The sequence below is a fragment of the Bombus terrestris genome, chromosome 11 (assembly GCF_910591885.1).
Source record: "Bombus terrestris chromosome 11, iyBomTerr1.2, whole genome shotgun sequence".
Lineage (NCBI taxonomy): Eukaryota > Metazoa > Arthropoda > Insecta > Hymenoptera > Apidae > Bombus > Bombus terrestris.
Window position 1 is genome coordinate 8,652,437 of NC_063279.1, and position 27,136 is coordinate 8,679,572.

General features: G+C 33.3%; 4 protein-coding genes and 3 long non-coding RNA genes across 26 annotated transcripts in view; 4 read left to right on the forward strand and 3 right to left on the reverse strand.

The window, feature by feature from the left end:
- The window catches only part of LOC100644814 (juvenile hormone esterase), a 38,485-nt gene extending 35,243 nt beyond the window's left edge, over positions 1–3,242 (reverse strand). Inside the window, exon 1 of the mRNA XM_003398949.4 lies at positions 3,109–3,242. Within this exon, the coding sequence (XP_003398997.2) occupies positions 3,109–3,186 (78 nt within the window). The 5' untranslated portion in view covers positions 3,187–3,242. The remainder of the gene's footprint in view (positions 1–3,108) is intronic.
- Positions 1–9,465, forward strand: part of LOC100645019 (calcitonin gene-related peptide type 1 receptor) — a 164,222-nt gene extending 154,757 nt beyond the window's left edge. For 13 of the 15 annotated variants that reach the window (XM_048410145.1, XM_048410146.1, XM_048410147.1 and 10 more), the window contains 8 exons: positions 1,457–1,548; positions 3,156–3,282; positions 4,115–4,341; positions 5,849–6,019; positions 6,323–6,446; positions 6,915–6,956; positions 7,051–7,134; positions 8,723–9,465. In XM_048410145.1, coding sequence (XP_048266102.1) covers positions 1,457–1,548; positions 3,156–3,282; positions 4,115–4,341; positions 5,849–6,019; positions 6,323–6,446; positions 6,915–6,956; positions 7,051–7,134; positions 8,723–8,920 — 1,065 coding nt within the window. In that variant the 3' untranslated portion in view covers positions 8,921–9,465. The other 2 variants (XM_020865667.2, XM_020865666.2) reach the window with 2 other exon arrangements.
- Positions 9,466–10,110: 645 nt separating this feature from the next.
- LOC100645134 (transmembrane protein 19) lies at positions 10,111–12,327 on the reverse strand. Of its 2 annotated transcripts, none has more exons than XM_012313759.3 (6): positions 11,993–12,327; positions 11,792–11,902; positions 11,219–11,506; positions 11,008–11,112; positions 10,607–10,822; positions 10,111–10,537 (listed from the first exon to the last, which is right to left on the reverse strand). In XM_012313759.3, exons 1-6 carry the CDS (start codon positions 12,141–12,143, stop codon positions 10,368–10,370), a joined length of 1,041 nt encoding a protein of 346 aa, XP_012169149.1. In that variant the 5' UTR covers positions 12,144–12,327; the 3' UTR covers positions 10,111–10,367. The 2 variants fall into 2 exon arrangements, with proteins under 2 accessions (XP_012169149.1, XP_003398999.1); XM_003398951.4 differs by having other exon boundaries at positions 10,111–10,525; positions 11,993–12,325.
- Positions 12,328–12,533: 206 nt separating this feature from the next.
- On the forward strand, positions 12,534–14,631 carry LOC125385956. Its single transcript, XR_007225748.1, has 2 exons — positions 12,534–13,747; positions 13,817–14,631. It is a non-coding gene; the product is annotated as an uncharacterized LOC125385956 (long non-coding RNA).
- On the reverse strand, positions 14,315–26,745 carry LOC100644570 (KH domain-containing protein akap-1). Of its 5 annotated transcripts, XM_020865673.2 has the most exons (8): positions 26,552–26,745; positions 20,665–20,831; positions 20,176–20,242; positions 18,073–18,912; positions 17,484–17,996; positions 17,177–17,392; positions 16,978–17,108; positions 14,315–16,836 (listed from the first exon to the last, which is right to left on the reverse strand). In XM_020865673.2, exons 4-8 carry the CDS (start codon positions 18,866–18,868, stop codon positions 16,741–16,743), a joined length of 1,752 nt encoding a protein of 583 aa, XP_020721332.1. In that variant the 5' UTR covers positions 18,869–18,912; positions 20,176–20,242; positions 20,665–20,831; positions 26,552–26,745; the 3' UTR covers positions 14,315–16,740. The 5 variants fall into 5 exon arrangements, with proteins under 5 accessions (XP_020721332.1, XP_012169147.1, XP_012169146.1 ...); XM_012313757.3 differs by lacking the exon at positions 20,665–20,831; XM_012313756.3 differs by lacking the exon at positions 20,176–20,242.
- On the forward strand, positions 22,648–24,996 carry LOC125385954. The gene is made up of 2 exons (XR_007225746.1): positions 22,648–23,578; positions 24,078–24,996. It is a non-coding gene; the product is annotated as an uncharacterized LOC125385954 (long non-coding RNA).
- On the forward strand, positions 25,574–26,656 carry LOC125385955. Its single transcript, XR_007225747.1, has 2 exons — positions 25,574–25,888; positions 26,089–26,656. It is a non-coding gene; the product is annotated as an uncharacterized LOC125385955 (long non-coding RNA).
- Positions 26,746–27,136: the final 391 nt, after the last annotated feature.

Here is a 27,136-nt window from a genome sequence, read left to right on the forward strand (position 1 = left end):
CCAACTGTTCAACTGCAGCAACTGCGATGTAACTTATGGTCCACATTGATCACGTTGTCTACATAGAAATAGAGAGAGAAAGAAAGAGAGAGAGAGGGAGAGAATAAACATGTCACATTCAAAAGTAATTGATCGCGCAATCGGATTATTTTCTGCTTTATACAATACATGTAGCGTTCATTGGATCGTCAAGATCATTGCTTGCCGCAAATTACGCGATGCATTATTGCATCACGTTCAACGTATTTCGGATGAAAAGTATGCGTCTACAATTGTTCATCTTTCTATTTTAATCCTTTATTGAAAATATTTCGGGAATTAAAAAAAAAAAAAAAAAAATGACTAGGTAATTTCTATGGTTTGCATTTGACGAAGTGGACGATAAAATATTTGTTGATTTTTTGGATTTTATGTCACTATTCGTGTTAAGACATACGCAATCTCCGAATAGCGAAACGTGTACGTGAAAATAATCAGACGACTATATCTAAATACGCTTACACAATCGATATTAATCCTATTAGGATCCATGGCACGATTTATCTTTCTAACTGAACGTTCTATGACAACGTTAGGTTTTTAATATGTATGATAAATATTTTTAGATATAACGAAGTAAACTGCTCGTCGTCATAGTATCAGTGTATAGAATATGAACGATATTGCTATTCTCTGTAGAAGATGTAGAAAAATGATTGGCACGAAATAAAGAGAGAAACTCCAAGGAAAAAATTGCATTTCATCTGCTGAATATAACATTTCTAAATTTCATACTAAATTTTATAGAAGGTTTCCTTATGTCAGAATGTGTAGGTATCTTGGAATTTTCTTCGAGGTATTATATCCATATCTTGTTTACGTTCTCGTAGGAAACTTATTATTATTTACATTTCTGCAACCAAGCATCGACTATTCCTCAGCTTCATGCGTTTCTGCTGCTATAGTTCATATTTATTCCACGCTCTCGTTGCAATTCTCGTTTATAGGATTCAACTCTTGATCATAATCTTCCATACGAAAAACAAACGTCTAAAACTTGTTCTCGTTTTGTATACGTAACGTTTACGGACGTTTCAGATTTTTGTGCAAGAACGTTAAGAAAACTTGTATCCATACCGCTTTTTCTATTTTCATACGCCACCTCGAAAGATTGTGAAAACCCTAATGGGAAACTAGGAATATGAATTTTCGTCAATTCCGTAAATTAAAATTCACCTTGGAGTTTTTATTATTCTCATTATTTATGCTGTCTCCTTACAGTACATAAAATCCTTAAAAGTAGTTTATTTATTTTTCCAGCAATTCGAGCAATTTTTTATTACGAGTCTATAGTAAATTGAAAGGTGTAGAAAAAGTGAAATCAATCCTCTCGTATCAATCTGTATCTTTTTCCCCATTTTATTAATCAATCTATCGAGAATGATTTCGCCAATAACGATATAAATTTCGATTTCAGTGGCAGCAAGGAATTAGTGGACTGTACGAAGCTGGATACGCAATATCGTTGGTAGCATTGCTATTGTCGTTAGGTATTCTCACATACTTCCGGTGAGTCGACAAAAGTGCTGCTTCTTTTTCTACTTTTCCTTTTCCTCTTATCATTATACGCCTATTACTTCCCAGCTCTTATTCCCTTCTATTATATTTTCTTTTTTCTTCTTAGTAGAATAAACATTAAAGTAAACGTGTTTGAGCGGAAATTATGGAAATCGATGGTCCGTCTGTTTCGAGAGACATTTTGCAAAAGTGACACGCTTTACACCCACGACTGTTTGCACGTAAAACAAACACGGGGAATTCTGTTTTCTGGAATTTATACGTCAACTTGTTTGCATGTAAAATATAAACGAAAATGCTTCAGATTGCTATGATGGAAACATTGAACATTAATATTTGCGTTATTCCTTAATGCAATTTAATTACTTAGTTAACCATGTTTTATTACGACGATATACAACGATCCATTCTACAGAATTTTTAAAATATATCTATTTATCTTTCGGCTTCACAGCCCGGAAAAAACGCCTGGTTTACATATGTTTTCTAACTGCCACTCATTCCCATACAACTCTTCCAGCATCCAACGCAACACGCATCCATCCCATTGCAAATACACATATTGCCTGTTATATCAAATGTTGCGAATTAAACATCCTGCGTAGAGAATCAATGAGAAGTGTTGTCTAAAGTAACCCGTTACCTATTGATTTTATCGTGGAACGTTTTAAATCAATCACGTCGTATGGATGCAATTTTATTCTCAAATATCTTATATTCTCTGAGATGTACGATGGTAGCATTGAATCTTTTTAACGGCGCCTTATATTTTTTATACCATTAGCCTATTCAGCTGAACATTCTCTACAAAAAGCCTATCTGCATTAACCTATCTGCATCGAAAAGCTATTAGTTTAGAAGATATTTTAATTCTAATCTGTGTCAAACGTAACGTATGAAAAACGAGGGAAAAAGAGACGTTATTTTTCTATCTACGTTGCCTTTGTCTTTTGTACGTTAACTTTGACAAAGTCTACGAACGCAATGCATATCTTTTGTGTAGGATGTTCAGCTAGGTCGACTAATGTTAAAGAAAATATACGGCGCCATCTACAAAAACTCAAGGTTGTCTCAATTTCTCGCAAAATATGAAAGATACATATATATTAGAAAGTAAAATTGCATCCATCAGACGAGTCCTTTGAAACGCAATATAATTTATTTCAAACGTTTTTTAACAAAAGCAATAGATAATTCCATAGTTACAGCAGTCTTGTAACAAGTGTTTTAAAACGCCTAACTCTAAATTATATGAAACACATTTTCTGTCTTCCTCTTCTAACCAGCAACGCCATCGCTGCTTCGCATACGCAATGTTTAATAATTTCATAGAAATATTAGTAAATGTGCTTGTCAGTAGCCTGATGTTTTCTTTTCAATTATTCCCTATTTATGCTCGCGGTACAAAAATGTATTGGAAAATTCTTGTACGAATGTGAACTGGTTTCTTTATTTCCAAAGCGCTTTACGTGAAAGCAATTTCCAACTGTAAAGACAGCGAAAAAGGAAACAAAGAAACGAAAGCGAAGAATTAAAAGAAATGTTTCTTACCAGGGGACAAAGTTCCTTCTTCTTTATTATCCTTCCTTTGAATACAGCTCCCTGAGGTGTGCAAGGACCACTCTTCATATGAACTTGTTCGCCTCGTTCGCTGTAAATAACGCACTATGGCTGGTGTGGTATAGATGCATCGTCGCGAACACGGATTTACTATTGAACAATGAGGTACGTATGAGGCGCCCTCGTTCTCCCTTGGTTCTTTCTTTGCTTAGCACTCGACCCAGTAACTCGCGCGAGAATTTCGTCTCGCGGCATATCGTTTCAGTAATTAGCGTAATTATCGTTTCGGTAAGTTCTGAATTTGCCAATCGGCCACGGGAATGGATATCTCCGCTTCGGTTTTTATTTTTTCTTTGGCTATCGGCTATTTCAGATAGGATATTACATAACCTAGATGTGCCAATTACTCTTTCAGAACGATGAACGTGGAAAAGTAAAGCGAAGTATGAGATAAAAACGCCGATGTACGACCGTCAAACTGATGTACCGACTATCGGTAACAATTGGAACATAATGCGTTACATAAGATGAATTTATAAATTGAATTTATAAAGAAGATGTGATAATTGCGAAACGATTCTCACACATATTTTGACAATTTTTTACTGCGTTACTCGTCCTTCGTGTTATTCTCTTCTTTGCGCAATTGGAATATTAAATTAACGTTGGACAGCAATAATAAAATAATAATAAAAATAAAAGCGATACACTGATTTAAACAATACGTTTAATTTAAATTTCAAATAGAATGGAAATGAGATTATTTTCGAAAACGACAAGAGAAAAAGAAATTCTTGCACATCTGCGTTAATTCATTACATTCGTACAGTATTATTGTTATCTATAATTAGTTAATACTTGGAAGCGTACAAAGTATTTGGACGCGTACAAAATAAGGAATTTCAAAAGTAAGGAATTAAAAAAGTGAAATAAAGAAATGAATCGATTGTACAATACATATATAGATATAGAAATGAATAGATTGTACAATTTTCAGATAACATGTCGACTGCTACACATTATTCTGCATTACTTTCTACTTACTAATTACGCCTGGATGCTGTGCGAGGGTTTTTATCTGCACACCCTGCTCGTTAGCGCTTTCACCAGCGAGCATAAATTAGTAAAGTGGCTGATGGGTCTCGGTTGGCCTGTACCTGCGGTTATCGTCACGATTTATGCCTCTTTAAGGGCGACCAGCGATGACCCTGCGGACACAGGACAGTAAGTGCGACAGTAATTATCAAATCAATGACTATTTGACATATGCACCTCGCAAATATCTTAATTATAGTCGTATTAACGTCTTGGCAGATAAATTTTTACTATCGGATAATGGTGTTTTCTGTTTCTTGGAAATGGATACTGATAAGAAGGGTGTGAGATAGGATAATAATACAAGAAAAATACAAGTTATACAGTAAAAGGTACAGCGAATTGTTGGTAGAATTTCCTCGGGATATCTTTTTCGAAAATGCAACGGGGGAAATATCAAAAAAGATGAAACAAAAAAACAATGAATTTCTTGTAAACTGTGATACACGTTAAACAGTAGAAGGTATGAAAAGGAAAATAAGAAATATAAATAAAAAAATTACAGAGCGAATAGCCAACAGAATTTTTCGTGAACATTTTGTGGAAAATTTCATAAGAGAGATATTGAAAAGTACAAACGACGGTTGATTTATCACATAAATCCTATTACGAAAACTTCAAATTTTGTTATTTCGATATACACGTGTGTTCTAGTAATTTCCAATAGCAAAATCTGTAAAACATATTACCTTTCGAAAATACACTTTCCTTTAGAAAGAAATAAATCTTGGTTCGCGTTCGAAATAACTTTACCAATTAAAGACGCTATCAGTGGGATTCAAATTTATCAAACTACATAGATATGTTAAAATTTAATAGAAACGGCTGGCTCGTAACAACTGTGTTTGCAAAGGGAGAAACAAGCACCGATCTGATTTCAAATAGGCTACATATACGATAGCTGCAAGTAGGAATGTACCTGCGGCATCGTGCCACACCATGAAAGACGTATATCGAAGGATCAAAACCATGGCAATTGAATTAGCGTCGTTTACCAAAGACCACGAACTCCGTAATGAACAAAGGGATTCTGTTATAGGAGTTAATGATCAGCACGATATTTATGTTGAGTAATGTTCACATTGCTTCACCACGTGGGAGAATATTTATTAACCGCCAAGAAAGTATACGACAAATTTCGCGATCCTTGTCAACGACAAACTTTTAACCCTTTGACCAATAAAACCGTAATAGTACGTTCTATGAAATTCGTGTTCGCCGTGCTGAGGCCATAAATTCCGCGGATTCCGCATAGCGTGAAATCAATCGATCGCAAAATGTCTTCAGCACCGAGCGTCTTGTCACTGGACTATAAAATCAACAATGAAAGAATCGAACCAAATAGAGCCAAGAAAAAGTCAATAGAGTGAGATTTTTTAAAAAATAAATTAGGAACAGGGGCTTGAAATTAGCTGAATTTCAGAAAATTTGGAAATCTTTTGGAAGGTAGCTTTCAAGAAGCAATTAGGATTTCATAAGCTTTCTTTTGATCGAATATTCGGTTGTAAGCTTCGGATTGCTTGTTGTATGAATATTTCTTCTTGATCGATACGTTTAATCCTGCGAGGGGTAGTTTGAACGAAATTGTCTTTATAACGCTATAAATAGATTATATTAGACTGCTTTGATATGTTAGATGTTGGATCAACGAGGGTAACTATATGAACGTGCTGGTCTACCCAGTCTGCGTTTCCACCCTGTTGAACGTGCTTTTCCTCTTCAACATCGTTCGAGTTCTATTGATGAAACTGAGAGCTGGTCCTACGATTGGCACTCAACCTTCCAGGTCTATGCGTCAAGCATTTCGGTAATTAATTATAATTCCTTTCCGTGTATTAGTTTAGTTAAGAGAATTATTCTTTTATTCATAATTAGAGCTAAAGAAATTTATTCAACTTCTTGTTCATCAATTCTGAATGTTTTCAAAATGCTATTGACAGTCGGCGATACTTTCTTCCTTCGTTCTTTTTAATCGACAAATTATTACACAAGCGAAATAATAAAAATTGGAGAAAATTATATTTAATATTTATATAATTAAATTATAAATTAATACAAATATTAATATTAGAATTTAATATTTATAACTTAATATTTTTCTTCTTGTCAGAGCAACGCTACTCCTCGTACCTCTTTTGGGCCTACATTATCTTGTCATCCCCTTCAGACCGCCGAAAAATCATCCCTGGGAGCAATTTTACGAAGTTCTCTCCGCCATAACGGCCTCTTTTCAGGTACGAACGACTTCATATTTCTTTTCCAAATCAAATTCGACCAATACTATCTTCTTTTACTTTACACTCAAACTTCATCACAGTTCATAATGTAATTATTTCATTTTCTCGAGACACTGAACACTGGTATATTCCTCAACTTCTTACATTTCCAATAACTTTAAATTGATCAAAGAAACGGAGTGAATAAGACCTACCACGTCAACAAATTCAATGATACATAGTATGATATGTCTTATACGTATAGATAAAAGTATTAAATACATTCAATCTTCAACTTTCATTATACTTTCAATATCTTCAAATTAATTAAAGAAATTGAACAAATAAAGATTATCAAGTCACCGAGTTCAAAAATATAGAATATAAAATTTCTTATACAGGCAAATATTATGAACATTAGATTTAGATAAATATATATGAAATATAAATATCAAAATTGTTCAATTACCGGCAATTCTTTCGCAGGGTCTCTGCGTGGCCATTTTATTCTGTTTCTGCAACGGTGAGGTAAGTAAAAGAATTCCACCTACGCCAGTTCTAGTTAACTAGTATGCAAAGAAAGGAAAAAACCTGTTCGCTAATAAATGTTGCTCTTGCGTAGGTAATAGCGCAATTTAAGAGAAGATGGGAAGGCACGTCTCTTCTGCGGAATCGAGCCAATTCTTGCACAGCTACCACCGTCTCGGTACGGCAAATTCACAAGACGTAGAACAATCATAACAGCCATAGAAATGAAAGCGCCTTAAATGGAACACTATCATTCGTATTTCCACATCTCTTGTATTTTACGTCTATATTCTTTTCTTGTTTATATCATATTTTTCATTCACAATTGTTCACGCTATGTAAACTGCTAAGATTATTCATTTTCTCCTCTGTTCTTTCTTCTTTTTCTTAATCAAATTATTGATTGATTTTCTTTAATCACTGAGAAATCATTTAAGGTTTCGACTGGATCCTGATTGTGTAATATTTGTTAAGAAAATAATGCCTAGTTCTAGAGGAAAGTACGTGTAGTTTTGTAATTGTTCCTTCTTATCCTTAGAGATATTATAAACAATTATATCTACAATATTTATTAAAAGTTGAAGAGCCGTTAAAATGTCTCCAGGCTTTATTAGAATCTGGTTAAAATTATTAAGTTTTCTAACACTTGTAAATATTTGGAAAAGTTCTTCGAAGGTTTTTAAAAATTCTTTGAAGAACCAAATAGTACTTACGTACAGTCTTTCATGAAAATTCTGTAGCATACAGAAAGAAAAAAGTAATCTTTTTAGAGAAAACGGAAAGCTTACTTTTTAACGAAAGACAGTAAAAATTGTTTAAAACTTTAGAAGTTTCCCTGGACAGCTTTAAAAGCTTACAGCATCCTACGAAAGCCTTCCGAAGGAATCTCTAGGGAATCTTCCATATTGCTGAAACTGTTACAGTCTATGAAGAAACCACAATTGATCGCTTAATAAATCGTAAGAACCGCTTTGTACATAGCCAATCGTTTGAACTACGTTCTTCCTAATGTCATAAGGTTGCGGATGTCCTTCATAAATTTTCGAGATTCATCCTTGCTCGAAAGAAATGGAGGTCAAGATGCGAGCAAGATATTTATTAAGAATGGTCGCATGACTCTGCAGGAAAATATTGATCTCTGCAGCAATGCAATAACCGAAATTCACTGTGATCATATAATTTAATAAGGTCAGACTCACTCTTCATCTTCCATCACCTTCATACCGAGAACCAACTCCCAATTCCTAGTCAACGTCAAAATCAAACAACATGTACCACTTAACAAACCAGTAGATCCTCCAATTTCGTCTCAGATCTAAACTTCATCTCTCTGTATCTATCACTTTCTCAGCACGTACGAACTAGAACAATCGTTGTCAATCTATTAAAATACGCCCCGCTGTCCCACCAAGAGTCACGGTCACGCTTCAACGAGCACGATAGCCAAAACAAAAAAGTCAAAAACCAAAAAGAAACTTAAAAGTATAAAGCAGAAAAATATTGGATTGCACGACTAGTCAATGGTGCGATGCGGACCGCGATCAAGTCCGCAATAAACGGTGAAAATCCTAAAACTAACATCGTCCAGCCTGCTGCTGTACATAGGCCCTAGAATGGCACGAGCAACAGCTAACTAACAAACAGAGAGTGGCGTGAACGAAAGGGAGAGCGAGGGAGAGAGTTGTCCGTGTCGTGCCAGTGACGACGTGCCCGTGTCAAGACCATTGTGGGACGTTGACTGTTTCAGTTTATCCGCTCGACCGCAGGTCCGATGCCGGGAGAGGAGAAGGTGTGACTATCGGTCGTCCGTGTTGGAAGTTCCGGACGAAAAACGAGCCGTGGACGACCGTCAGCAGATCGTTCAACTGGTCGCCGCTACTCCCGTCCCCAATAGTCACAACAATCACGCCAGGATTCTCATTAAGTCCAACGAGTTGTCCGACTACGATCAGACGCAGTGTTGATAATTTTGACGGCTGATCAATGAGAGACTGAAACTACTGAAGCTGGCGAAAGAACGTCACCGAGCGAACATCAAAGAGTGTTTCATTCTACGGCGAGAAGATTAAGGAGCTTAAAGATCGCGTCAATAATATAGCAAACATGAAGCAGGAGTCCTTTTAAGAGTGGATGTACTAAATGATCATTTTTTTTATGAAGACTGTTGGAAGTGATGAACGTTGTTTTATTCTGAAATGAGAATGTTGAGAATTAGTGAAGAAGGTATATATACAATGGCTACAAAAAGTATTGACACGTATCCTTATCTTCCAACGAAACTTTTTGTCAGATTCTATACGTTTCACTTTCACAGTATCATATTTTATAGTTGTATAAAAATTAAATTGTACGAAATTTAATATACTTGGACCTAATTAACTAGTATATAAATGTTATAATAAATACAAATATATGAAAATAGTTTTTGTAGCCACTGCAATTTGATAATTAGAGTTGTGAAGGCTAGTTCTGTATAAGTTCTAATGAATGAATGATATTATTGAAAAGAGTATGCATTATTTTTTGATCTCGTATTAATTTAAGATAGGAGAATATGATAGATCGCTTGTTTAGATATTTTGTTTTATTAATTTATAGGGATTGTAAGCGCGACTTTTATTTACAAGGAGATATTCTTTGGAGTATTTTTTCGTATTCACGCCTTGAGAAAGCGTTAAAAAGAAAAAGAAGAAAAAGATATTATGCTTGTACTTGCACATATATATACATATATATATTTTATTGTAGAATTAGGATTTACTGAAGAAGCTTTTTATTTTCTTGAAAGGTTTGGTAAAATAATCTGGTACAAGAAACTAAAACTTTATAATTAATTGAACATTCAAAATTTTGAGATAGATGAATATATAAAAGATTAATGTATATTGAATTTGAAACACATTGATATAATTCAAGTTCCCAAACTCTTTTCTGTTAGATTGCTTATCACTTTCAAATTTGAAAGACAAACATTTTCATTCTATATTAACGAAAAAAACAGTTCTTAATTTTTACATTAAATATCACGTAGGAAGTAATGTTAGACAATGTATGTATAAAACGTATACGTATATGATTTTATTAACAAAAAGTTGTGCTATTTTTCTTAATAAGTTTTTATTAAGGTTTAAATTACAATTAAAATTAGATTATATAACTTTTTACAACATAATTTAATATTTTTTAAATACATTTTTGATTTCAAGTCTACTTCCAAAGGATACAACTTTTACATATTTGCTTCTTATAGGTACAAATTATAAGTCATCATATCAAATTTCGTCACGTGTCTTTTATACAAAATAGAGATGTAGAAAATATTCGCCATAAATATACTTCTTTCATGTATATATAGTTGAACATGCAAAAAAATATATATACATCTAATGACATAATTATACATATATTTCCTTAAATACTTAAAATTAATTTTGCAATTTCTGGTAATGTAAGTGCAGTGATAACACTAGATAAAAGATTCACACTGTGATTATCCAAAATTTGTCTACCACATATGTGTTTCACACGCTTTCCAGGACGTTCTACTATTTTCCCTTTCTCATTTATTCCTATGATTAAAACTACAAATTATCAATTTGAATGTAAGTTACATTTATATTCTAAATGACAATATAAAATAGATATCTTACCAGAATATTGCAACATAGCTCCTAAAAATGAGTCTATTACACTACCGAAGAGACCTCCGATTCCTCCAATAATAATAATTGGCCACTGTGGTGCTGCTAATTGCAGTATAACTGTGTCTACAGTTATCAATACTGTTAAATAATAAGATAAACCCACAGTTATACCACCTAGTATAGAAACGAGCAAACCTACCCAGGAAATACCACCATTTGTCCCTACAAATAGATTACCAATGAAATGTAAGATCTTAAACTTGATATAACAATCGTTTAAAGACATTTTTAGATAATATCATTAATAAAGACTAGTATTTCCATATTTAGTTGCTTATCTTTGGCTACTTGTCCATTATATTTTCTTCTTATATAAATACAGAACTTTTAGGTTTCAATATTCTTACCTCGTGGAACTCTTTTTAGTGTGGTAATAAGAAAAGGATCTTTAGTACCCACAACTGTTCCAATTTCTGAAGCCCAAGTATCTCCGTTACAGCAAGCGAAAGCTCCTAATAAATTATAATAATTAACAGCAACAAATACATTTTTGAAATTAAGTTTCTAAATTCTAAAATTATTTACTTTGGACATAACATACATTATTGATGAATGTACCTAAGATTCCTACCGACAACCAGGAACTTCTGTAATATTTGTCGAAATCAATTGGGTGCTCTGCACTTCCTACATCCAATAAGTATAAGAGACCTAATTGTGTTGCCATACCACCATTACATAGCACTTGAATCCAATTTCTTTGACCTCCTTCCTTAAAGTCAGATTCAAACTTTTTCTTCTCTTTGGCACAAAACTTAGTTGCCTTAGTAGAAGAAACAAGGAATATAAAGAGACAAGCCACATGAGAAAAACTGGTAAGTGTCAGAACAAAACCCATAAATAATCCTGCAATACAATATTCCATAGATAGTTTACAATGCAAGTAGAAACTTATTAAACATAAGTTACATAATATAACCACCATATACTTTATTCATAGTTATTTCAATTATTTGCATTTTACATTATATATTTTCAATATTTTTATTGTATGTTAATAATGAACAATATATTCAACCAGTCATATTATATAAACAGTAATAATATCAAATAACTTAAATAGAAAATACTTTATTCTGTCTATAAAGTACATTTCTTACATATTGTAAAATTCGAGATAAAGTTTATTACCAAGAATAGCGCCGCTAATATCCACACTCTTTCTTCTCAACCCCCAAAAGGCCATAAAAATTGGTAACACAACTACGATTAGCCATCTCCATGGTGATATGACTAGATTCTCTAAAAAAGAAGGTTATATTTTTCAAAACAATTGGAACGGTACAATGTAAAACAAAAAGTCGTCATACTGCGACTAATTATTTAACATACGTTTAAAGTGATTTCCAGAATCCGAATAAAAAGTCGAATATGCTACATTTATAACCCAAAACACCATAGAAATTGGAATTACACATGCACTAAGAAGTACCGGTACTATTACGTGTGATCGTTGATTCCTGTCAGTTGTTAATGAAATCATAATTGAGATCACAGCCTAAATAATACGCAATACCAAGTGATACTAGGTTTTCTTCAACTGACTTAATAATTAATGTTGATATATCAAATTACTGATCAATGCAAAAGCTGAAACTCAACCGTAATATATGTAAAATCGTAATTTCTCAATTTCCTTCATCACGCTAGTACCAACTGTAGGACTGTGCATATTTTCTGCTATCACTAGCCATCGGTACAGTTAGAGAAATATTTGCGCATATTCTTGGAAAAGATTCGTGTATTAGAATACCTTCATAAGATAAGATGGGAAATAAGAGTACAATTCAGCGCTGATCTTGAGTAAAGCTTCTTACGTATCTTTATTTTCTTCTATATTTCAATCAGCTATTTTTTCGTTTCATATTCAGTCAACTGAATAAATTATCCGTTATTTAAATCATTCTCTTCAGCTAGAACCAAATGTAATAAATAAAACAAAATAATATAACAATTAATAAGAAAGTTTTTCTTAAAGACTTTTAGTTACCATATTTCTTTAATGATAATATTCTTCTAATAATTGATAATATTCTTAACGAAAGAACAAAAATTGCTTAATGGTTTATTTAAGTATTAGAAATAAATTGCTTTTTTACATCGTTTACGGCAAAGCTACTTTAGGGACAGAAGCAACAATCAGGATACCACAGACAGCTAGCAGTAACCAACAGCAACAAACAGCAATCAGCAACGTTTTTGGAAATGAATATATAATAAAATAAAAAATGAATTATTTACTGTAAAATAATTATACAAAATGGATTTAAAAAGAGTTTCAATAAATCAGAATAGCTTAACAGCATCTTACATTACCCACAAAAATTCAAAAAATGAAATCGGGGAATGAAATAGAATTCGCGAATTTTAAAGAGGAATCGTATAAAAAGGAACACAAAATAGCTTTCAGAAATCTCGAGAAATGATATCAAATTCCAATAATTATCGAGATAATACTACCTTCTGCAAGATTATATTCTCCTGGTACAAAATCGAAGATTTTGACGAAAAATTTCTTCGAAAATCCGAAAGTTTCAACTTAAACAAATTCCTGAAGTATGACGTCAAGTTGCAAGAATTATCAAAATTGTTCCATCTTCTATGTTATTATATTTTTCTGATACAAAATTGCAAAATCGGCCGACAAATTTTCCGAGAAGCCAAAAATTTCAGTTTCGATGTAGAATAAGTTACTTCTGTAAAGGGTTCCATAAAAAAGAAAGTAAATGGATTTTATTAAAATAAATGCATACTTTGTACAGCGAACGAAAGGTTTAACAAAAAACAGATTGACTATATAATATATGCGAATAAAGTTATAAATAAGAATATAAATAAAAACATTGTTATGATTGCTGCTTGCAATCTAAATCGCTACAGCTTTGTTGGCGCTTGCACGTGTGTGCCGACGAAGAACTAATTAGTTCGAAGGACCACCCTCGTTCGGAGAAAAGAAAACATTGTATGTGGTTGACTATTTAAATAAAACTATTTACGGAATACTGGAAGCTGCTCAGTAATCGTGCCTAATGTTGCGCGTAACTATTCTGTATAAACCATCTTGCGCGAGTGTTCTGACTATTCGATGTATGGATGATTCTAAGTTAACAAAGTTCAACCGTTCGAGCCGTTCTGATTGCTTCGAATGTTTTATAGGTCCTAACGACGAAAAGACGGGAAAAATGGCTTTTGTCTTCGACTTCTCCCTTTCATAGCCAATTTCATGCAGGAGAATTGGGCACAAGCAATGTCGTATTTAATGGACAGTCCGTTTAATAGTCGTTTGGCAACCTTGGAGAATTTCCATAATTGCGTTAGTTTATGGTCACCGAGGACTGTTACGGCCAGGTATACGTATATAGTGGGAAAATCCGTTAACTGTGAGGCCTGAGTTGTAAACCCACACGAATGACAGTTACTCGGAGACCCGATGGCCAACAGTCGTTAATAACACACCAGTTTGTAACAATCTAAGTATCGAGATCAGATAAGCAGGTAAAATTTTTATATAGGGTAGACAGGATAACATCAACAGACATTCACTTTTCAAGGGGGATAGAAACTTAAACACTAATAAAATTGAACACATTTGTTGCCGTAAATATTTATTGTAAAAAATATAGTAGTATCGCAGGAAGAATAAAGATAGTACAATTAAAATGATGCAAATTTAATGAGAACGCCGAAGATTACATTGAGATATATACAAAATGAGTTTAATTTAATCGATAATGATAAATGAAATCGTAAGAAACAGGAGTAATTGGGTGCTATTGTTGATCGCATGTGCTATATACATGTACGCAACGTAAAAAGTATCCTACTTAGAATTTAAGAGGCTAATATAACAAAATCTTATTATCTGTACTTCTTCTGGTTGGAAGACGTACCAAATAATAAAATAATATATTTGTATAGTTGTTTCGTTGCACACATACGCTTAGAATTGTAACCCTGACGTAAGAAGATTTCAACGATTTAAAAAAATTCTCTTTCACGATGGTGATACATTGAAGCACATACAGTTTAATAAGCGGCTTAATAACTGTATCCTATGTATATCCCTATACAAATATCTCTATAGTGTTTACGTATCAATAAACTGTAAATATTAACATGTAACAGTATAAAACTGTTTCTCTGCAGCAAACATCACATTTTTTTGCTACTTTTTCTCGATTTTTATCACGCTTAATGGTATTTTATTTCTATGCATAACAAATATGGCTGCGGTTCGTGAAAACACTCAAAAGTAAACCGCAGAACACGTTCTATGATTAAATATAAACAATACACCGTACAATCTATAGAAAAGACTACCAGTCTCTTCGTAATCTGCTCGATAGCAGTACATAATTGAAATGATATAAACGTTTAAGTAAATAAATATTAAGCGGAATCTTTAGGAAGTAAAAAGGTAACAATTTATACCTGCCGCGATAACCGAAAGCAAAAATTACATAGGAAGAAATTAGTATTATGAAAAAAGCTTCGTAAAAAATGTTTCCTATGTGAAAAAGATATTTGTTTAAACGTTTAATATCTATTCAACGTAATATAGATTATACAATAAGTTACAACGTTAAATATATAGAAAATATCGATAATGAAGTTTTCATTTAATGGCATTAATCCAAATTATTTAACAACACCACCGTGATCGTTTCTTTTGTATTAAATACAGCATGAGAAAAAGAAAAGAAAAAGAGAAGGAATGGAGTATTTATACAACGATTTCATACGATTTAGACAAAATAGGTTTCCTATATAGTTTAATTTACATTTAAAAATTACGTTAGAATAAACAAATTTGACCTGTAGTAAGTAATACAAGTCACACAGAGACGCGAATTTCCCGATTCGTCCAGTGTAGTTATAATGCAATCACTTTTCTCTATTAGTGTTTGATAAGTATAAAATATATAAATTTTTGCTACCTCTGTATATCTTGTCATATTTATCACGTAGAGCTAGCATGTAACCATTGTTTTTTCATTTTCTATTATATAACCATTATATGATGTATTATATAAATATTTTATAAACATACTAGTAATGTTACATTATTTACAAACATATGATTGAAGTCTGCTTAGAGATAGAGAACTTAATAATCCGAAATATTTTCCCTTGCATTTTGTGTTTTTTGCATTTTATTTGAAATCCGAACTTAATGTAACAATTTGGATTTGCACTATTACTTTCATTAAAAAAAAAGGAGAAAAAACCAATAGAAGGACAACTTAATTCCACAAGTTTTTAGAAGTAAAAGTATTGTGTAGCTTTTGCAATTCATGAACATCTGTAATTCTCATTCACTGTACTTTACAGAAACGTATATTACACTATCATACCGTAAAATAGCTGTTCCTATGTTATAAATCATTTGAATATCATATTAAATGTACAATAAATGTCCCTTTTCTTTCTAATTTCTTATTACTCGAATTAGCCGCTAGAATGTGGCGTTTTATATATACGTATTATATATTGTACATTTGGCATTTAATAAATCTATTGTACCTTTTGACAGCATATAAGTACGGAGAGGAGTGTTTTCTTTTGCTTAATTATCTATTGTCTGTTAAAGTTGATCTAAATCCTTTTTTCCGTCCAGTAACATGATAAATACTATTAAAAAATCCTATTAACCATGCACGTAAAAATGCCACACTCTAAACACAATAGTTTACATTTGTACTTGTTATAAATCATACATGAGGAGTATTTATAAATGCTCGTTAAATATTGTTTATCCTTACATATGTTCATTGATACGTAATGTATTAACAAGAGAATGTATATGCAACATGTCATGTAATTCAATCTAGATTCAATAAATATGATTCAATAGATTTAATAGATGGCATATCGAACAGGATGTAGAAAACTGCTGGTATTAATAAAAACATTCAAATTAATGATAGAAAGTATCATTTCCTTGGTATTTTTCCTTAATGTATGAAATATGAGAATGAGAATGAATCATATACGCATATGACTAAAAAAATTACGTAATCACATATTATCATGGTTTCTTTACAAGTATAGTTATTAAAGACTAAATTCTAATTCATACCTTAAGAGATTAATATACCTTCTTCTGGAATTGTATTTTCTAATGATATGGATTCCGCGAATCCACGAGCTATTAATTCATCGGCGAGGGATATCACCTGCAATGTATAACAAATTCAAGAAACTCATTAATTGGAAAAAAATAATTAGTCATGTTATAATAAACTCATACAAATATTTATATTTTTAATCAATAAAAAAACCTTAAAATTTTTTTTACAAAATTAGCGTTTACTTACCCCATGTTTCTGAATATTAAGATAAAGACTAATATATGTGTTTGTATTGATGTAACCTTCTATTTGAGCTTGACCAACAATTCCAGTACACATGTGAACAACTGTACTATAAGCTTCTTGATTCCATTCACCTGTACATAATTAACAATTTATATATGTATATAAAAAATTGCACACGGAAATGTAGGAATGTGCGTACCATCTTTTGGTTGTACATTTGCCACGAATACTTCAATTGCTTGAAACGGTAACAAAAGATAATCTGACCTAATTTTTCTCATTTCTGAACTACTAAACACCCAATAACCTCCGTGATCAACAAGTCGTACTAAATGCTGTTCGCCATGAGGATCTGGTTGTTCGACGTATACTCTGACCCACGTATTATACCATTTTGCAACTAAGATCATACCACCTATAAATTGAATAAAAAAAGAATATTTGAGAACTTTTATTACAGCTAAATGGAAGGAAAAAACAATCGTAAAAATACGATATAAACGTACTAGTAAGTTCATCTGGAGCTGGTGGTGACTCCGTCGTGTTGTATAATTGTGTCATCCTTTCGTCTAAGATCCGTAGGGATGGATAGGTAGGATGAGTAGGAAGTTGTACGAATAATCTGTTTGGTTTCACTATGTGACATATAACAACATCATTATTCATACCCTCCACTAATGATAACTGTCTTAATTCAGCAATCCAAGGGCCATGTTCAGGTGCTATTAATGGTGAAATCTGGTGAAGTGTTAACTGTGGAAACTTTTTTTCTGGAAACTTTTGTCGTATCATTTCTAGAGCGACGTTTATTCCTTCTGTAGAACCCTCTATGGCACAAAGTTTTTGATCTCTCGATATAGGATGACGTTTGAGGACTATGTTTACTTCGGTTTTATGTCGAATATTTTGTAAAAAACATCCATGCCGACCAATTAGTCGTCCAACTAAAGTTTGTGGTATGCTAAATTCATATATCATTGGCATTACAGTGTCCTTTGTATGACCCTTGATACTTCCACCTACAATAAGTATGACATTGTATTAACGATATAACATCCTTAAATATAGATCATTTAATACTCATCCAATGTTTACCTTTTCCACTATCTGTACTCCCTTCACTTCTTGCTTCATCTGTGACACTGCCTTCTAAGACACCAGAAACTGGACTATGGTTAGCAGAATCTCTTTCAGATAATGTTCGAGCCGGTGTTTTAACATTATCTTTCAGTGGCGTGGAAGCAGATGGTTCTTCGCTTGGTAGATAATTACATTCATTGTTTGTATCATTCTCTTCATTCTGATTAACAACTTCTGTTGATTTATTTTCAGGCGCTAACTTTTGTTCTTCTTCCTCAGCGATATTTTCAAATATCTTTAATACTTTATCATCAGAATCAGCGGCTTCTTCCAAAGAGGAAGCACCTCTACTCCTTGCAACCATATCGAAATTGCTTATTATTGGGTTACTACCTAATTGTATTTCCATTTTCGACGAGGTATCTACGAAATTGTACCATGCTTCACCGTCATCATTAGGAGGAGTTTTAGAATGCGCAGAAATACATGGTGAGTCAGACTTTTTTTGCGGAATATCTAAATTTTCGCTTGTTTTTCTAGGAGTAGAAACAATCTCTTCTACTCGTTGATTAGAAGGGCTCAATGAACAGACTTCACTAGTTTGTATACCAGAATCATAAAGGCTTGAATTAGAATCTGACGAAGCAATTTCCTTTTCCTGTTCAGTAATATTCTCTTTGCTGTGACACTTTTTATTTATTCCACCTGGATCAGCTCTGTCTGCTTGACGCCGTTTGTACCACAATAGACCAATTATAAGGGCAAAAGCAGGGAAAGTCCACTTTACCATTTGGGTATGAGCAGCAAACATTTTTCCAATCCACCGTAGCTGTTGATACTAGGAACCTTTTTACACTGAAAATAAATATAATGCATAATTAAAACGTTAATACTAATAAGAAATCTAAAAATTGTAAATTAAACATAATGATCATAAACGATAGATTAGAGTGATAAATTATTACTATGCAACAAACTATACAATCATCTAAAATATTGTAATCAGTTTGATAAATTTTATTCTAACACGTGGTACGTAGTACGTTGTTAGCATTACGTATTTTAGCGCGTTATATTTTTAAATTACGATAAAACCGCCACATTACAGCGAGCGCGCAAAGTCGATGAAATTTAATTCTTATTCAGACTCTCGTCTTACTCGGTTTCCTTTGTTAATTACCGTTTCACAAGCGTAACTTCCGGTCACAACTGTATTCGTTCGAATAGCTTAATTAAGAGTACAGACACTGTATACAAACAAACGGCTTATTCTTCAAATATAAAAAAATTCATTGTCATATCCAATAAAACCAAGATTAAATACTCTCAAAATCTACTCGTTCTTGTACACTTTTAAGATAATATGAGGATTAATATCGAATCTTAAATCACCATTTAATTATACGTACAGTACATCAATTACAATTTAAATACACGCAAAAACATATAAGTTCAATCAATAAATTAATTAACATATATACGCACAAATATGCTACATGCTTATCTATTAACATCTCTTTGAAAATTAAAAAATTTGTAAAAGTAACATACGATAAGGCAAGTTTTTAATCAGACTTTGAAGTACAATAAGGATATGAAATGCAAACAAAAGTTTAATTCTTTTTTATTCGAAGGAAAGTTTCAAATAGAATTTAAGTGTAAAGTGAATTTAAATTATAATTTCCGAGACTGCTAGTAAATAAAAAACGGATATGTGAGTTCATTCATTGAATATTTTATCGATCAAAATTTTCATCGTCTCGTGTAATTTTTATCAAATAAAAAGTCGAGTCGACTCGGGCTTTAAAATGTATAGAATGTTCCAAAATATGACACGCTATACGATTGTATCAAAACACGTGGTTTCTATGTCGAATGTACACAACATCCTAATTTTGTACTATAAATTCGCTATATATGCACACTTCAAAATATATAACAGAAATAAAAATTATACAGAATGTTTCAAAATAAAACAAGAAAAAATAAAAAATAAAAAAAAGGAAAATAAACACCGTACATATTGAAAATGTACGTCAATATCCCGTAACATTACATATTATATTCTTAATATTTTTCTTTAAGAAGCTTCTATTTTGCACGAATCGTATCACATACTTTGAGACACTCTGTATAGTGCATTCACCCTCGCTTGATGCAGGCTTGTAGTTCCCATCTGTGATACCTGAAGTTCAGAGAAAGCATCCGAGTCATTTTCACAATTTAATAAAATACTATGGAATTAAACTAGGGAGTGTAACACAAAGAATTTTCAATTTCTCAAAGACAGCACATACGATGAATGGATTAGATCGAGCGTAAATTGTAGACATATGCGATGGTAATCTGTTTCTCCCACTTTTACAAAATTTTCTTATATGAAACAATTAGAAGATACAATTTTCATTGCTTCTTCACATTTTTAAAAAAATCATACGATATAAAGTAACTTCAGATATAATCTCACGAGTAAATATTTCGCGTTGAATTTAATTAGAATAAATTTCTTCAACTTTTGACGATGAATGAAACATGAATTCGGTATAGTTCCATGGAACTCCAAGGCACCAGGCGAGCAGTCCTACGAAGATCAGATTTACGACTCACCGATATTACGTCCATTCTTATTTCCATCTGTGTTCGATACTTTCACAAAGCCGTTTACTCGCTTGGAAAATGGACGCGCAGGTATACAGACCGGCAAAACGGACGCACAGCTATACAGACCGGCAAAATGAACGAACCAGTGAAAATCAAGAGTTCCGATAGGCGACCTGAAATTAACAAGTCACTATGTCGAAGACACTAGCTTGTAGCACTACTTGCTAGCACGTCTAACGCGGTACTGCGGTGTGTGGAACGCTCACGGCTTTCAGCACGTGGTTACCTCTGGAGGGGGCAGTTCAACTGGAACCGCTAGCAAATGCGCAGACGCGATTACCTTAAGGGGCGTTCACACGATGATGGTACTGATAATGTTTACGAATTCTTTTCCTTTCTATTTTTCCTTTCTTTAATTTTTTATAACGTCAAATCGAGTGAAATTATAGCAGTGAAATCGTAATTTTAGTATTTAGGTTGGCTTAGAAGTATCGAATATAGAAGAGCAGAATTTAATTTTAGAAAATGGTTTGTTCGTGAGTGAATAGTTACGGAAGCGGTTTGAATTACAGGAGTAACTTATTTCGAAGAATAGCACTGCTAATTTACACTACTTATTCGCAGATGGAAATGTTACTTTTTATTAAACTATTTATCGAACAGCACATGTCAAAATTTTCCAAATATATTATCTATTATTATGGACAATTTGTATCTTCCGATGATAACGATTCGCCTAATAATTTGGCACGATGAGAAATTATAATATCCCGAATTTTGCGCTGTACAAATAGCGTAATATGCGCGTTGCAGTTATAGAGCGGCGCGTCCATCCTTTTGTACAATATGATTCAGAAAGTTATCCTATGCTGTTTATCGCGGAATCTTCGCCGAAAGTAAAAGGATTAAATTTGACGATGAAACGAAGGAATTGCGCAACGTCGCGTAAAATCGTAAGTTTCTATCATCAGAGCTAGCATAAGATACAGTATCAGGCGAGTGTAGTTCCCACAAGTGCAAATCGGTGACTTTTAAGATATTCAGACTACCCATAGTAAAAAGATGCTTATTTCCCAATCGAAAAATGTTTCTCGATTTAAAAATACGATAAACCAAGCTGAAACTTGTGAAATGAAAGAAACTCACGTTCCTTTTACTTAATAAAAATACACATGACTAAACATTTTCACTTTTTTAATTAAAATTTTTTGAAATGAGGAAATTTGGAATAGTGAAAATTAGAAATGTGGAGAAACGATTACGCGACACATATGATAGATAATGCGTTTCTTACGTCACGCAGACATTCCGCCAGCATCGATTCGTGTAACGATCGAAAATTTATACTGCTGAACGAACACGATCTACGCTCATTCATGCGTTTCAAATTCCAACGTAAGGCGCGAAGAAAAATTGAACACATTGTAGCATATTCGATGGCATATTAGATTTTTGACCTCGACTAAGCTTGAATATTGCACCATTGTGCGAAGACATTTTTGGAAACTGATAGCTATACCACAATTCTATTAATGGTAACTATAGAGTATAGTATTTATAAAATGTCGAAAATGAATGTAATTATAGCGCGTGACTATGATTCATATGGCGACATTAACCATAAATCTGTTAATTGTAACTATGATATAATATTACTATATACTTTTAGTTTAGTTTTTATAAAATTTCGTAAATAACAGCTATAGTAATAAATAGCACGGTGCGTAACTATAATTCATATAATAATTATTGTATAACTATAGCAGTATTTATAACACAGTAATGACAATTTTATTTTTATATATACCAGGCGCTTATAATAGCACGTTATCATCATAATGTCATAGTTACAGTATGGTAATTATATAGTAGTCAGTTAACAAAACGTGGTAACAGATTTTAATATCTTATTGTGTTATCACTATATGTATTATAGTAGTATCGTTGCACTCTGGTATAACACTAGAGTGCAACATCGAGTTAGTACGAGTATCAATATTGTAATTCACAATTACATTCTAACTATGGTATAGTATAGTTCATAATAAAGTAATAATACAATTTTTGAATTTTTCTATTACGTATAGCAAACTGTCAAACTCTATTATTATTATTCACGCGTTATATATATATATACATATATTTTCTCCTTGGCACAATTTTTTAATGGCATAGCTGATACCATCTAAATCGGTCGTGCACTATCTTGAACTTTTTTACTCGATAACGATACCGATCTTTCATCTAATTGAAAGTTGTTTTAGAAGCATATAATCCACAGTAACCTTTCTAAGCATCAAACTAGAAAATGGACGAAACACGACTGACATATATATATTCACTTCATTATAGAATTTATTACTAATTTCTTGGCAACGTCTGACTGATGTATTACCAGAAATATGTATGAAGTCGCCAAGCAAATGTAGCAGTATCTCTTAATAAATTTCCAAATTTATTATTGGCCGCAGAAACCAAAAGGTCTGCCTATCTACTGGCATTTTTAAATGTCCATTAAAAATACACGAGTTTTCATCGAGCGTTAAACATTGTCAAAATCCCTTCGATACGTTACGAGAACTACGATTCATCCGTCGCGAGTACAACAGCCGCATCGTCTTTAACGATAACGGACGTCGAATAATATGAACGAACGAAAGAAACGGTCCGCAAATTATCATAGAAATTTCATCAGAAAGACAACTTCAAAGGCTGCTTAATCTCTTTCGATATACACAGTGTACAAGAAGTAAGAGAGGAGAGATTGGCCAAGGTGAAACAAGAAAACGACTCGAGCTGTTATTCGTGCTGCCCGAAAGAGAGAGGAGGGAGAGAGGAGGTTGGACAAACCGAAAGGAGAAAAAAAGAAAAGTTAAATTAAAATCAAACCGGTAACTGTTGTCCGACGGAGATCGGATCGGTGAGTAGTCGCTCTCTGTCGAGAACTGGGTTACGCGCCACGATTTAACTTCCGAGACAAAATTCTTAGAGAATCCATAAACCACACTAAGGCGTGTATCGATCGTTCCGACAATTCATCAACACATAACTGCCGAACGAACCCTAAGACGTATACGAATAATCGTTTGTCTCCCCCCCCCCCTTTAAATGGTCAAAACCATTGAACACAGGATTAGCCAGGTCTCCAACGCTTCAACAATGAGCAACCTTCTTACCTACATCTTGTTATCTGCATGCTTTTGAAACATTTCCAACGAACGGCAGAAACATTTAGAAACATTTTGTTCACATTAGCGACTTCTTCAAAGAACATGGAACAGCAAAAAAAGTTGCTCTTTGTTGGTTCGGTGAAGATCTGGCTTATAATACGCACTAGACGTTGCTAGTCTATTCGACATGCTTACTTAATGCCTTTAAAATCAGTTCTGGTTGATTCGAGTTATTAATTTCGAAGACAGATATTATCTCGAACACCCGGATGCGAGGATATCTGGATCGCGGATGTTGTATCTAGGTCCTCTTTGCCATTTCTCCACGATACAACCGAGCCACGTTTGTAAGATGCTTTCATCTCAAAATAATGCATGCAATCGTGACTATCACATCGCTGACTAAGGAGGAGCGCGCGTCGTAATTACGAATCGAGATGGACGTGCTGTTTGCAAGCGCCACTTAAAATTTCGCGTATTAGTTTTATCAGTGGACAGAGAGGGAGACACCCGTCCACGAGTGGACAGATTTTATCCGGCAAGATCGTTACACACTGGGGACAGTATAGAAATGCAAGAGACGAAGGTGACCGCGACGGTTCAACGTGCTCTTGGAATGTCCAACCTGCACGCGCAGAGAGAACGATGAAGTAACCGAGCATGGGTAACGAGTAACGAGTATTGCGAGGAAGGAGAACGAAAAGAGGAAGAGGAACCTGCGAGAAGAACGATGAAACGTGCAACAAAAAGGGATACAAAAGAGATCCTGCTGCTCGCGTGAAACACGTTTTCGTATGAAACTTTCCTTCTAGCACCCTCTGTAGGAAATGTGCGAATCAATCGTTCGAACAGTTACAGAGTAACGTCCAAATATTTCGGATAAAATTTCAATTTAGGGACGCACCACGTTACAGATCGAGAATCGATTGAGTAGTACATGCACTCTGTTGCAAAATTGTTGTATCATTACGACGTTACGTAAAAGGAATTGTAGTCGATAACGGACCAAAATTGAAGTACTATTAAGTAAGTGTTAACTGCTACATCGAGATGTAATATTTAAAATGTTGTGGAATATTTACGTTCCGTTATTTATTACTTTATATTATAAATGTATAAAATGTCAAGATACGGATAAAATGTCATAAATAAAATTAAATTCGTTGCATATGTGTTGATTAATCTGTGGCTACCCTTAACCTCCGATTTAATCGAAGACCTGTTAACAACATTTCGTATCGCTATAGATTAGACACTTTGTGTTTACATTGTAACCTATAGTACTGATAATAAATTCATCTATCAGTGAATTCAAGGAAACGTACAAATCTACGTTGTCCAATATAAAACTGACCTTACAGAAATGTTCACTTAGAATTTTTATTAAAATAAATTAAAAAGGATTTTTCAATTTTAGATATTAATTAATATTACAAATTATATAGAAAAAGTGAAATACTACATTCTAACGATAGAACTAGTTGACAGATAAAATACACTTTCGTACTATTTTTATTTATCAATTAATAATATATCGTACAAATGGCAAATTACATTTTGATTAACATATTTTATTTACCGACATACTCAAATTTATATCTGTACCACAGAGTACGTGTTTCAATAATTTATTATCGAGATAAACTCGAATAGCGTCGTAACAATAAATGAAATTTCAATTTTATTTCATACAGGTGGTCACGTGACTACGCTTGATGATTCTAACGTTATACGGAAATAACCTATGCCACATTCAGCGACAACCGCCTTAGGAAGCAACATGATCGGAAAGTGTACGAACGTATCTTAGAAATAGCACGTAACTAAAAGTGACTCCACAGTCTGTTGACCCTTTAAATGTCCGTACACACATGGAGGAACACAACACGCTATAGGTAGTGCAGACAGTATACAGTATCCTACCAAATGGCCTGCTTTCGAAATACTTTATCGATTGTTGTTAATAACTAAACAAGATAATGAAGATACAAAAATGCCGCTACAAGCATCAAACATATAATTTCTCGGCGGTAACTACACAGTCCTATATGATCTATCAAGTACGCAGATAATATAATTAAATCAATGTACTTTAGCTCATACAATACATTCGTACAAGCTAAGATAAAGTACAACGGTACACGAGACAATCAAACGTATATATATATATATATATATATATATATATATATATATAACATGGGAATTAGTACGCAGAAAGACTTAAGTTTAAGGAATGTATGTATATATAACCTTCCAGGAATACGTTATTTCCAAATGTTGTGTGCGACTAGAAAACTCAATCGCCATACGACGTGTGTCGATATTTCACTGTAAAGAGTGAAACAGTAGACACGCGATTCGTACCATAGAGAAAACGAAGAGGATAGCGGGTATAATGAGACAAACCACGTGTTATATATTTAAATTAGTCAATTGAATTGATATAATATGCCCATATTGTGGTCATCGGAACTCTCGCTACGCACTATAAGGTCACATTCGGTGAAAATAATAACCTTAGTCACCACGTTCGAATCATGTATCGGAATTTAATTGCCCGACAGGTAATCGTATTGTCTTAAATGAACACCTATATTAAATACAGACTAGAAACAATTTAGGAACTTTATAAGTTTTATATCACGGTAACTAAAAGATAACAAAGGAAAGCCGCTAGGCGAGTCACAGCAGCACGAGGTTTGCAAAAATGACCGACATACCTGTATAATTACTTGTCAATCGGTCTCTAACTTCTTTTCGAGTTTCTGTACGTATCTATCCAACGATTATAATCAAGTGCCAAGAACACTGAATGATCAACTTCTCTTGAATTTCGAATAAAATCACATCACGCAACCACAATGTTTTTCCTCGCTTACGAGAGACAATATGGCGGTACAAATTCGGGTGCAGCATGTTCGGCACGATAAGATCGTAGCGCCATACTGTGGAAAGGAAACGATTCGATATTGGCGCCAAACTACTAACAATTTCAAATTTTCGTGATGACGAAAAATTCAGAAATTCTAGATTCAAACAGTTTAAAAAGTTGATACAGAGATTCTTTATTATATAAAAAAGTAATTTTATGATAAATAGTTAATATTTAGTTTGTAGAAAAAGATGGATAATCGTTATATTGTCATGCACTGCCATCTTGTGACAGAACATTGATATTATTGCAATCACGTGGCGTCATATATCAATCGATAAAGACATACACGTAGTTTCTATACAAATAGTCGTTGGTAATGTAGTTTTCTACAGCTTATGTAGTGTACTGCATACGATAAAAGGATACAGTT